Source organism: Chiloscyllium punctatum, chromosome 22 (assembly GCF_047496795.1).
Source record: "Chiloscyllium punctatum isolate Juve2018m chromosome 22, sChiPun1.3, whole genome shotgun sequence".
Classification (NCBI taxonomy): Eukaryota; Metazoa; Chordata; class Chondrichthyes; order Orectolobiformes; family Hemiscylliidae; genus Chiloscyllium; species Chiloscyllium punctatum.
Window position 1 is genome coordinate 52,697,599 of NC_092760.1, and position 13,801 is coordinate 52,711,399.

Below are 13,801 nucleotides of genomic sequence, written 5' to 3' on the forward strand. Positions count from 1 at the left end.
ATAACGAGCCGTGTCCTGCTTCCCCTTGCTAAATGTGTGAGTCAATAACAAGAGTGAATGGTAGAGAAGAAATACAGTTCATCATGGTGGCACAGTGGTTAGCACTGCTGCCTCACAGCACCAGAGACCCGGGTTCAATTCCCGCCTCAGGTGACTGACTGTGTGGAGTTTGCACATTCTCCCTGTGTCTGCGTGGGTTTCCTCCGGGTGCTCCGGTTTCCTCCCACAATCCAAAAATGTGCAGGTCAGGTGAATTGGCCATGCTAAATTGCCTGTAGTGTTAGGTGAAGGGGTAAATGTAGGAGAATGGGTCTGGGTGGGTTACGCTTCGGCGGGGTCGGTGTGGACTTGTTGGGCCGAAGGGCCTGTCTCCACACTGTAAGTAATCTAATCTAATCATCAAGGAGAGTCTAAAATCCCAATCCTTCCACTGCATCTGTCTGTCTATAGCCTTTTTACTGCACTTTGGTTACACAGCCTCCTCAGTGATGAGCACATTAATCCCAATTCTAAAATTCTATTGATGGTTACTTATCATGTACTCACTAGGAATGGCTTGAAATATATTTTGCTAACATTTGAAAAGCAAACAGAATTGCCCACAGTAATTTGATAATCCTACTCAGAAAGCCAAAGGTTGTATTTGCTTGAGTGTGGCATCAAGGAACACTACCAAAACTGGAATCAATGGGAATTGAGGCAAACTGTCTACTGGTTAGTGATGTTTGACATGTAGGAAGATGGTTGTCCTGTTGTAGGTTGGTCATATCAACTCCAGGGCATCTCTTCAGGAGATCCTCCGTATAGTGTCCCAGGCACAACCATCTTCAGCTGCTTCACCAATGGTCTTCCTTCCATCAAAAAGTTAGAATTGGGGATGTTTGCCAAAGATTGTGCAATGTTCAGCAACATTCATAACTCCTTATATACTGATGCAATCCATGTTCAAGTGCAACAGGATCTGGACATTATCTAGATGACAAGTAACATTCACTCCACACACATGTCAAGCAATGACTGTTTCCAGTCAGAGACAATCTAATCACCATTCCTTGACATTCACTGGTGTTTCTATAACGGAATTCCCCCAATATCAGCATCTTGGGGACCAGAAACTCAACTGAACTTGCCACAAGCCCAGTGGCTACAGGATCAGGTCAGAGGCTAGGAATACTGTGGCAAGTGACTGCCACCTGACCCCCAATGTCTGTCCTCCATCTACAAAGCACAAGTCGGGAGTATGATGGAATACTCCCCACTTGTTCGAATGATTGCAGCTTCAATGGCACTCAAGTAGCTTGACAAAGCAGTCTATTTGATTGGCACCATATCCATAAGCATCGACTCCCTTTACCACCAATGTTCAGTACCAGCAGTTGTACTGTCCACAGGTGCATTGCGAAAATTCACCAAAGATCCTTAGAAAGCACCTTCTAAACGCATGACCACTTCCATCTACAAGATTAAGGGCACTAGATGCGTGGGAGCACTACCTGAAAGTTCCCCTCCAAGCTCCGTTTACTATTCTGACTTGAAAATATATTGCTGTTCCTTCACTGTTGCTGGGTTAAATTCCTGGAATTTGCTCTTAAAGGCATTGTGTGTTTGTAGTTCAAGAAAGCAGTTCACCACCATCTTCTCAAAAGCATCTAGGGGTAGGAAATAAATGCTGCTCAGCTAACAACACCATTGTCCCATCAGTAAATAAAGAAAAATATATGAAGTACCAGATCCCTCTGACTGAGGTAAATTTGTACACAACAGCAATCTTTTTTGAGCTGAATGACACATACTACTCTGTGCATCTTTTCTATATTGCAGTTCAGATAACCTTTCCTTTACTGAATTACGGTTTGTTAATGTCAACCTCTCAACTCTTACTATGTAAGTAGATGTTAATGAGCAAAACTGATTTGTAAACTGTAGGGACTTTATAACCAAGATAAATGTATAATTTCCAGAATTTATAACAAATTAGTTAATTCTGGTGGAATGAACATGATTTGTTGTTGAAGGTATTTTTTTAACGTGAATTTCCAATGGCAAAACTCATAAACCTGTGACAGTTCTTCCCGAATCCATTTAGTAGTGTTGACTACTAACACTGAATGTAAATGATTAAATAGCATGTGGTGAACATAAAACATTGAAGATTAATTAAATGTTTGATTCAAAAAATAACCTTGACTGAATGAATGCCTTTTTGTTCCATCTTGCAGGAAAGATGATGCATGTTATCAACGGATGGGAGGAGAGTTATAATCTGTGGATTGTAATAAAACTGCCCATAAGAAAGATTTATGTTTTATAAGAAATTGCTAAAATCCACTTTGAATTGTACAATACAGTACAAACCAGCAGAAGAACAGGCCCTTTGGCCCACCAAGCCTGTGCTGATTACTAATGCTTATTTAGACTCACTTCCAGGGATCTGTGGACCTGTACGCCCAGATCCCTCTATACATCAATACTTCATAAATGTTCTTCCAATTATTGTATAATTCGCACCTGAATTTGATCTTCCAAAATGCATCACCTCACATTTGTCCATATTAAATGCAACATGCCATTTCTCTGTCCAAATGCACAATCTATCTATATCCTGTTCTATATTTTGACAATCCTCTTCACTATCTGCAACTCTGCCAATTTTGTTGTCCTTGAATGCATTTTTTCTAAGACTGCAGTTGGCAGGCCTAAAGTCTTGATGTTTCTGCCCCACGTTTTTCCTTGGGCATTGTGCTATGTTCAGGAATAGTTATAGAGAGTGCAGTGACAAACCAAAAGAGTCATCTCTTCAAACCCTGTGAACCGAGTACTGCTTTCCCAGTACTTCTCTCTGTCCATCTAACCATTTTTGTGTGTCTGCGTGTGTTTGTGTGCGTAGGGAGATTATAAGAGGGTAAGAGTTTTAACTAGTAAAGTTATATGTCGATGGTTCAAAATTTTTTTTGTGTGTGACGCTGTGTAATAAAAAATGAATCTTGTTGAGTAAAGAAACCTGCTCCCAGCTTCCTGTCATTCTGGGTCTGAAAGATGGGTAAATTGGGGAACTTTGCATACTGTTATAAGTCTTTAAATTTTGAGAGGAGCCTGGGATTAGAGGGGCTTGATTTCTAGCACATAACCCCCAGTTTGGCATAACGAGATATCCTGATGTACTTTGTAAGGCCTCTAATACCACTGTAGCTATAGAATCTGCAATATGAGTATGCAAATTCAAAAGATAACTGATCATAATGCATAAACTAGAGCATTGTGCAATGACACACATCAAAGATGCAACAAATCACATTATATGTCACACTTGTTGCAACTTTTGTATTGCATCACTCAATCTTTTTGGAAATGCTACATAAATGCAAGTTGTTGGCATTGTGACAGAGTATCACATACTGGAGTTTTGTTTCAAGAAAGAGATTATCATAAAATTATTAACTCTGCTTTATAGATGTAATGAAAAGTTTTATGTAAGTATACCATTGAAAAAAAGACAGATTTTGTTGAAGCATTTCATCTTGCATTCATCAGGGCAATTCACAAGAATGCCAAAATAAGGGGAAAACAATATTAGGGGCAATGCCTGTATCAATCAGCGTGAATTTGCTAACCAATCAGTAGTCTCCTGACATATAAATATAGTTTTACTTTTACGTTTGTATTCTTGTGAATTGTCCTGATGAGTACAAAGTGAAAAAAACTAAAAAAAAAGTTACTTTTTTGGCAATATTCAACCTCTTCAATACCAAATGACTGTCCACTGTGTGGTTAACCAGGCTTTGGTTAAAGGGTGTCAGTCAATGGTGTTACATTAATTGCATTAAATCACAACCAGAATTTCAAATCTGACTACATTGTACTAACTTTACAAATGAAGCTCTGAAGGCCAGTAGTTACCAAGAATCAGCAGATTTCTGATTGAAAGGTGGAGAAAAAAAAGCAAATGAATTTGGGCAGGTAGTTTGAGTTGATTGAAGATTTTGCCACCAGTCTTCAGAAGAAGAGAAACCAAGAAAACAGACCAGAGTCCTTGGAATTAAGAGGGCTGGAAAATAACAAGGGTGGGTTGAGTGCAGTGTACCCACAAAGATATTAGGATACCGGCATGAACATTTTAAATTCAATTGCCATGGAATAAATGAGCCAATAAATGTCACTGTGGACAAGATGACTGGCAAATAGAACTTTCTGCATAACAGAATGCAGAAGACTAAATTATGAAGAAATTTGTAACTCTTGCAAGAAGAACACATATAAAATAGCCTCAAAAAGGAAGAACCTGCATTTATATAGCTCTTTATGACATCAACTAGACATCACAACAGTTTTTCTAATTTATAATAATTATTGGGGTTTTTTTCCAGGCAAACGCAAAACAGTGGTGGGGTAAAGTGAAGGGTTATTTCCGAGTTGGAAATAGATTTGGTGATAGAAAGAATCCTGGATAGGAAGCTTGTTCAGAGACGAGGAATAATCTGGCATTGTCTCACTCATAGTCTGGGGAGATGAATGGACTCAATAGCCACTACTTAGGCCTTCACAATGATTGGTTGGATGAAATCTTAACTTATTCTTAGCTTGACTTGAGCTGTATAACAAAACAGCACTGAGGTGATTGAGTTCAATATGATGGGTTCAAACTGTGTGTCATCAACATTTACATATTTCACCCCTTAAGACTCTAAATTAGTTATTTCTATACTAGGTGCTCTGACATCAGTTATGTAGGATTCAGTGACTTGCAGATAACCTACAGAAAGCAATTCCTTATCAAATGATTAAAACAGTTTTGTTTGATTCCTAAAGTTAGTACAACAGGAATGTATTTTTTCCAAATCATTTATTATGTGATTTGAATTTTGAATTTTTTAAAATTTCATCAAGATCCATAGGTATATGCTAATTAGAAATTTATACATTACCACAAGACTATCAACTATAATGCCAGTAAAGGAAATTACTATATGTTGCCACCTAGTGGCTTAGCAGAGCACTGAATGTGCAGTCAACTTTCAAGACCACATGAGAATACCAAAAGTGATTACGCATAATGCCACAATGGTCAGTGTGTAAGTGCATGACGACGTGAAATAAAATGGTCACAATAGACAGGCTGTAGGAAGCGTCTACACGTGCCAATGACATTAGCATGTACCATGCTTAGTGACATAATTATCAATATGTGTGCCACTGTTGAGGGAACTTTGGAGCCAAGGTGGAGGCTGGGGCTCCGGCTGGAGCAGGGACAAAAACCTGCACCATGAGTGAAGAGAGGCCTACATCAGGAGTAGGGAAACCAGTCTCTTGTTTGTCCATTTTGTGCATTGGTTTTTATTTTTAAAATTGTGAAAAAACCTGAAGACATTACACACACTTCCTGCAGCATCATTTTTGCCGGACCTGCTGCTCCTTTTCATCCCTGTACAATGACATTGGCGTTTTCTCTGTGCGCACACACTCTTTATGTCATTTACAGGTGATGGTTGTATAAATCACAGCTGGGACGTCTAGGTGGGGAATGCAGTGTGGCCCATCAAATTTTACAAATCATGTCGGAGATTACTGCAGATGCTGAGCAAATCACGTCCATAATCTGAGATTGAATCAATGAGTTTGCACTCAGCATCCTATCCAGTTGTTTGCATGAAAATGTTCTTCCCGAACTCCATCCTAACTTTTCCTTTCACCAGTTTTAAACAAACCCCTTGAATAAAAACAAGCTACTGCAGATGCTGGATATCTGAAAGTAACACCCAGAGAATGCTGCAAAATCTCAACAGGTCTGGCAGTATCTGTTGAGAGAGAAATCAAATTAATGTTTCAAATCAGGTATAACTTTTCTGAAGAACTGGAATTCTTCATGAACTGAATAAAACAAGGCTGTCAAAATGTCTTCATTAATTGAAGTAAAGTGCTTTCAGATTCCTAGAATTTTAAACATCTGGACCACCCGAATAGTTTTTGTTATTCCAGGAGTGCTCGTTAGGTCAGTTAGAACGTAGTTATTTTCCTTGATTTTATTTTAATTAAGTATACTGAAAAAAATACTATTCTTTTAAATGTTTCTGTTTGCTTCAGTATATTTTCTTCACTCATTCTCGAGCAGTATTCAGCTTACAAACTTTGATACTAATTTTATAACATTTACATTCATTGGCAATGAGGCTAACAATTTCCAACCTGTGGCATTTAGCAGATTGTATCATTACCGTTCCTTGTTTATCCAAGCTTCAAATTGCTCAACTGACATGTGTTTTGAAGAGAATCCTTGTGGCTAAATTTACTGATTTCCATGCTACAGAGTAAGGCATTTGTGAAGCTGAGCCATTGAAGAATCCTTACTGATCAAATCTGGGTACTTAACGTTCAGATCAAATATCAGGCTCTTGTATAACTGCCTAGCTGCTGAGTCATTCTTTTGGTAATGAAAATGGTTTACTGTTCAATGTGTTGGATATGATTGAGTCTGTTTATAATTTTATTTGCTTAAAATGCCAACTGTTGGTATCAGTGGCAATATCTGATTAGGCAAAAACAATAGGCAGCATTGTGCAAATCAGTGCCAATTATGATGAGAATTTAAATCCAGATTCATATTATGAGAAAAAAGTTAATCTTTGTAAAGTCAGAAAAAGAATCAAATAATGTGTGTTTCTATTGATGCAATCTGGCAATTGGTTCATAGCTCATTAGAACGTGGTCAGTCCTGGTCCGACAAGAGGACATCTCTGTGTGGTTGCAAATTAAATTTACCAATTTTCTGCAGCGAGAAAGCATGCAGCCAACTAGAGCTACTCTTATTTCAGTTCCAACCTCCTGATACAACAATCGAATTTCGTTAAGATTACATGATTTTATTTTGGATGCTCATTTTATTGTACTCATTATGTTTGCGACCAGAAAAAATGTATCCATGAACCAGCCAAAAAGAAAACATAAGCCTTACATGACCACCAGACTTCACCCATGTATACAACTTAAAGACAAAGCATGGTGTTTGACTGTGTGGACTGTAAGAGCTTCTAACTGTATAAAAAAAGATAAGACAAATATAGGTCCTTTGCAGTCAGAAATGGGAGATTTGACAGTGAAGAACAACGAAATGGCAGAGGAATTAAACAAGTTCTTTATTTCTTTCCTCACACAAATAACTTCTCAAAAGTGTTAGAGAAGCAAGGATCTTTTGGGAAAGAGGAACTGAAGGAAATTAGTATCAGTTTAAAAAGCACTGGAGAAATTAATAGGACTGAAAGCTGATAACAACACTTTAGCTTCTGATAATCGATATCCTAGGTGGTGTTCATGGGAAATAGTGGATGCATTGGTAGTCATCTGTCAAAATTCTGTAGATTTTGGAACAGTCAGTAGATTGAAGTATGGAAAATGTGACCCCACTATTGAAGAAAGGAAGGAAGGAAGAAACAGAATTACAGACTGGCTAGTCGAACATCAGTAGTAGGGCAATTGGCTGGAGTCTGTTATAAAGGATATGAATGCAGGATACATAGAAATCACCAACAGGATTATACAAAATCAACATGGAGTTTTGAAAGGGACATCATGTTTGATGCACCCAGTGGAACCCTATGAAGATATGAGGACTCCACACCTCCCATTTGACTCCTGCACGTATTTTCTGTGTTTCACCATGCAATACGTCTTAAGGTTGAAATGGCTAATGAGAAGCACATGGTGTACTCTTTTATCTGAGACATCGCGTAAACCCCTGGATGTTTTGGTATTTTTAACTCATCAAATACTTTTCTCCAGTATTAGCCCAAGATTAATTAAATTTCTTCAGTAACTCAGACAATATTATAGGAGCACAATTAACAACACTGAACAGTGAAATTAATTATTGGTTGGTTGTGTTATGTTTACACAGCACTTTGTCCAGCTGTGCCCATGCTGTGGTGGCTCTGCTCTACCCATTCTCCTGGCAGCACACCTTCATACCAGTACTTCCATCCTCCATGATCGACATTGTCTGTTGTCCAACGCCCTTCCTGGTGGGACTGCTGTCCAGTTCACTCTCCAAGCTAAAGGAACTCCCAGTAGAAGAGGTAGGTGCACAGAGGTTTCCCCGTTTAAGGAAGTACATTTCCTCTCTAAGTTCTGTCGAATAGAACTTTTATTTGAAAGACATAAAACATTCATCCAAATGTCTTACTGTATTTCTCTATGTTAAAGCAGTGGCTTTTTTTGGAAACTAAAAATGGGAAGGGTTTCTGCTTGGGGGTAGGTTGGTTTTCTCATATGATTGTTTTCTCAGGTCATTACATACATGTGCATGTGCAAAATTCCAAATTTTATGGTCATGTAGACAAGGGATTTTGTTCCCTGCTAGGATCTTCGATGCTCTAACATCTAGGTGCCATATGCAAAATGTACCCAGACAGCAAGTTCACCCAGGAGCAGCAGGAGCACCAGTTCATCTCTGCTCAGCATCTCCACCCACTCTTGAAAATGACAGACGCCAGGCACAAAACAATGGCACACTTTAGCACCAGTTCCCTAGAAGTTCTCCGAAGGCTGTCTAGGAAAGAAGAAAAGATTGTTTCCCTGTCGATAATGACAGGAGACTGTCCTGACTGATGAAGGTCATTGGACAGAAGTGGCTGCAGCGTTCATCATAGTGTGTAACTCAAAAGAACCTGGCTCCAGTGTCACAACAGATTGAGTGATCTGTTGCAGGGTATGCACTGCCCTTTCTCCTCAATGCTTTGTGCCTTATGATTTAGCATTGTGAAGTTCTCCAGCACAGGACTGTCATATACAAGATTGGATGCTGGGCATCACTGTCAGATGTCTTATTGTAGCCTCCTGTGTAGTACTTCTGGCACCATGGGCAGAGACCCAGGTTCAATTCCCACCTCAGGCAACTGACTATGTGGAGTTTGCACGTTCTCCCCGTGTCTGCGTGGGTTTCCTCCGGGTGCTCCGTTTTCCTCCCACAGTCCAAAGATGTGCAGCTCAGGTGAATTGGCCATGCTAAATTGCCCATAGTGTTAGGTAAGGGGTAAATGTAGGGGTATGGATGGGTTGCACTTCGGCGGGTCGGTGTGGACTTGTTGGGCCGAAGGGCCTGTTTCCACACTGTAAATAATCTAATCTAATATAAAAAGATTGGATGCTGGGCATCACTGTCAGATATCTTATTGTAGCCTCCTGTGTAGTACTTATGGCACCATGGTGCCACAGTCCCACTCACGCCTGTTAGGGTTCACATTTAAAACATAGAAAGAATTATAACACTCAGCAGCTCACGAACTATCAACTCATTGACCTTCCTTCACATCTAGGAGAATGTATACATATATTTTTCACCAATGACTTGCAATGATGAGGTCACAGCCACAAAAGATGGCTTTGGGATGAACATATCAACCACCTCAAATGCGTGCATCATATACTGATTTATTGGTCTCCGTTAGCAGTAATTCTTTTGATGGGGAACCATTTAGCTCAGTTGGCCGGATAGCTGGTTTGTGACACAGATACAGCAACAAGATAGGTTCAATTCCTGTATTGCCTCAGGTTGTCATGAACCTCGCACCTACTCCACCTTGCCTCTCACCTGAGACCAGGTGATCCTCAGGTTAACACCATCAGTCATATATCTCCCCCCGCCCCCTCACCCATCTCGCGTGCTCTCTCGCGCTCTCTTGCTCTCGCTCTCTCGCTCTCACTCGCTTTCACTCTCTCGCTCTCACTCGCTCTCGCTCTTGCTCTCTCTCACGAGAGTTTTGCAAGGACTATGGTGACATTACCTAATTCTTTTATGACACTGAACCATATATCATTCAGATCCCTTAAACAATCAACTTTCTACCTGTCACATTCTCCTTGGTAATGAATCACAGGCAAAGTACAGGTGCTAATGTGTGTTAGTGCTTTCCTCCTCCTGTAGGAGATAAACGTGCACAAGTGTGAGAATTTGCTTAACATATGGCTCCTGCCCCACTTTGAGGAGCAGGCTACTGAGCTCTTACAAGGCTAAGGAGAATGTGTCTGTGTTGAAGGGGGCATTGGGTAACTATAGCCATCTGGTGAGGAGGTCTCCAAACTGCAACTTCCAGCTGTCCACCCAGTACCGACATTAAAGTGAAACCTTGGTTAAAGGCTCACAACACAGACATTTGCTTTTCTATGCAGTCTCCAGATCCTTGCTCCAAGACAGGCTAAAAAAAGTAGAACTTCAGCCCCCAGGCCCATCACTAACACATTCTCCTGAATACCTATGAAGATAAATAGTCATGAGTCTCAAAGGGTGCACCATTAAAGCCTTCCTCCACCACCACAGAGACATTCGCCTCAGTAGGTAATCAATCTGGAGTAGGCCTAGGCTCACGTTGTGGTGAGCACAGCACTGATATGGCCCCAAACCTACAGGAAAAAGAAATGGCTGAGGTCTGCTGGAGAAGAGGCCACTGCTGATCCCATTACACATGGCTAAACTCTGACCTTGGTCATTAGTGAGCTAACAGATTCAAGACTGGTGGATGAACGTCTGACAGAGATCATACGCAGACTGGAGCAAAGGAGAGAAACGTTTGGCCAGGTTCTGTTTGATATCCTGGATTTATTGTGCAAGCAATTGGCTCCCTAGACTGTGTGGCAGCAAGAAATGTATTAGATTAGATTACTTATAGTGTGGAAACAGGCCCTTCGGTCAACAAGTCCACACCGCCCCGCCGAAGCGCAACCCACCCATACCCATACATTTACCCCTTACCTAACACTACGGGCAATTTAGCATGGCCAATTCACCTCACCTGCACATCTTTGGACTGTGGGAGGAAACCGGAGCACCCGGAGGAAACCCACGCAGACACGGGGAGGACGTGCGAACTCCACACAGTTAGTCGCCTGAGGCAGGAATTGAACCCGGGTCTCTGGCGCTGTGAGGCAGCAGTGCTAACCACTGTGCCACCGTGCCGCCCATTATGGGGGTCTTCATTCTATTACTTAAACAGTGAATGCTTCTATTCACTGTGTACATGAAAGGGAGCTTAACTATCGAGGTGCCTCAAACCCTTGAGGGGAAGAGAAGCAACAAAGACACACTCAGACTATTATCTCAGGCCACTTCACAAGTGCCGTGCAGGATCACCACTGTCTGCCAGAGGGTTGGACCCGCAAGGAGACGCCCCACAGCTCCGAGTCTTTTAAGTCCCAGCCTATCAGAGTATACCCACCAAAGACCCTTTGGGTGCATGGGTATCAGCCTCTGTACAACCTGACCCTAATACAGATATCACTTTGAAATACATCACTGGACTGTAGTACCATGTGTTCAGGCTTCTGACTATGTATGATTTCCTTGTCAACTACCTTGAGGGATGTTGAACACAGTACACACTTACATGGTCTTCAGGTGGAGCAGCGCAAAAGGCGACAAAGCTGATATTTCCTGCTACTTTCTGGGAGGAACATAAAATTTGGAAAATCAGGAACATAAGCTGGATATTTGTGTCTTAGGAGTCAATCAACATAGTTTAACAATCGACATCTCTATTATAAATGACTGTACCTTACAAATTGAAGTTTAGGTTATGTAAGTGGAGTGCCATGTAATCCTGCATAGCTCCATAATGGTGCTTTGGTCAGGAAACTGAATGGAATGTTATTGGTACCAAGGGAACAATCTAACTTATAATTAAAGCAAACAAAGGATCCCAACATTTTAGAAGTGTAAAACAAGCATTCCCTTTAAGGAAGGACTCTAATCTATAATCGGCTCACTGTCTATGTTAATGCAAAATCATTTGTCTCCCAAATATGGCCACGACCAGATTTTCTCTGGCCCGTGTGTGTTATTTCAGCACTGCTCTGGCTTCTTCAGCATCCTCCTCAACTCTGCCCGATTTCCCTTGTTCCTCGGCTGTGAACGCAGGTAGCTGCTCCATCTCCCCCTCCTCTAAATCCTCACTTGTCACTGTGCAGGACACAGAAATCAATCACTATTTTGGAGATAATGTCACAGAGAGAACTGCAAAGCTCCCCTTGAATGGTCCGTGCAGTGGAATAGTTTCAGAAGACCAATTGCCTGTAGCGTGAAGACAGTACAGCACTGCTTGATATCAGTATGAGGACTGTGCACTGGAGTTATTAGCCAGGCCTTCTGGGGGTCCCCTTGTCACTTATGATGCAGCCCTGGAGATGATACAGGCAAGTGAACATTCAAGAAACTTAAAGAGTTGTGCGGAATGTATGAGTTATGGCAGCTTCCTGGTTAACAGGCACAGACATGGAGGAATTGTTACCTGTGGTCACAAATGAGCTGTTTTAAATTGAAGAAAATGAACCTGGCTGGATGATGCCTGGGAGCTCTGAATGTCACATGCATGCTACTGATGACCCTTTGGAACTGAAGATCCAAGAATTGGTTGCAAATCAGGTGTCTTCAGTCTGTAGGTCTGTGGTTAATTAAACTGAAGTTGTATGATTTTCAGAAAGGGGGCATTCGATGAGCTCACAAATGCACTGTGAGCTGCCAGTGGGACATGCACAAACATTCCCAAGTCAGGTTTGGAATGAGTCAGTGGCTAGGAAGTTCAATGTTACTGTTATCTCTGTGCCATTGGTTTACAGCTGCCTGCCAAGCTGTGTCAACATTTTCTTGTGCCACCTGAAGACACGTTCTTGACTTTCACTCGTTTGCAAATAGCTGCAAAGCCTTTGGTACACCATCTGTCAGGACACAGTTTGACAGTCCCCTCACCCCCTTCGGACACTGCTTGTTCATCCACAGCTGCAGTCCCAGGAGCCTTATTTCTGCAGTTCTGTTGCCTCTTTTACTCTTCCTTTGTAACCTCAGCTATGCTAGTACAGCTGCTGGGTTAAATTGGGTAAACTCTGGCATGGATGTACTGGTCTGTGAAAATACAGTCAAGAAAATGATGCATACTTTCATTTGCGATCTTGACATTGTCAAGTTTTCCTTTGGGCCTTTATCAGACACCGTGTGTTTAGGATGGTTATGCTGTCCCATTTGCCATTGTCAGGGAGTCTTCTCAACTGACCAAGCATCAGGAAATAATGAGCACATCACCTACATTTTTCTGTCCACTTAATAGCTAACTACTTTTAATTTCATGAGAAATGTATACAGAGGAAACATAAGCAGGATTTGTGGTACAACTCTGACTTGTAAATTCTCCTGTATGTGACAAGACTAAGCGTAGACCTGGCATTTTACAAACCGGTTAAGTTACATGGTCAGTCAGAATTTAGAATGTTGCTATGCTGCTGCTACAGTTTGAAATAACTAATTCATCAGAGGGTGAGACTTAAAAGTATAAAAGATTCAATGCCCTTGTCTTAACATCACTTCTGTTGGAGGTCCTTAGGGATTATTGTGAATGTTTTTGCACTGATAGTTGTGACACCCATTTATAGTATGGTCCTTGAACAAAATGCTTATCTGTTTTGAATTCCAAAGCTTGGAGTAATACCTAAATTAGCTTTTCTTGAGGAGTTGGGCTGGCAGGCTTTGTATTTGCAGCAAGTCAAGGCCAAATATTTAATCTTGCGTGGGGTTTAGGCAAAAACAATTTTAGTTAAAGAATCTACTGATTTTGAAGTGATAATAAAGTCTGCAAAATTCTTTTCATCAGGCACTAATGGTCGATCTAGGGACCGATCGCTTCCTCCGACAGGTAAGACTCATAGCAGAAATATTTCTGCGTACACACCAAACAGTTAAATACTTGTGCATTAATAACTGGGATTGTAACATTACCATTTATGGTCTGTATTTTTGCTAGTTATCTTTTCAGATTATATATTTTTGAGGGAG

The 13,801-nt window shown here is 41.0% G+C and overlaps 1 protein-coding gene across 12 annotated transcripts in view; it reads left to right on the forward strand.

Moving 5' to 3' along the window:
• The window catches only part of dennd2b (DENN domain containing 2B), a 462,540-nt gene that overhangs the window by 426,030 nt on the left and 22,709 nt on the right, over positions 1 to 13,801 (forward strand). For all 12 annotated transcript variants that reach the window (XM_072592318.1, XM_072592325.1, XM_072592315.1 and 9 more), the window contains 2 exons: positions 7,886 to 8,063; positions 13,620 to 13,661. In XM_072592318.1, coding sequence (XP_072448419.1) covers positions 7,886 to 8,063; positions 13,620 to 13,661 — 220 coding nt within the window. The remainder of the gene's footprint in view (positions 1 to 7,885; positions 8,064 to 13,619; positions 13,662 to 13,801) is intronic.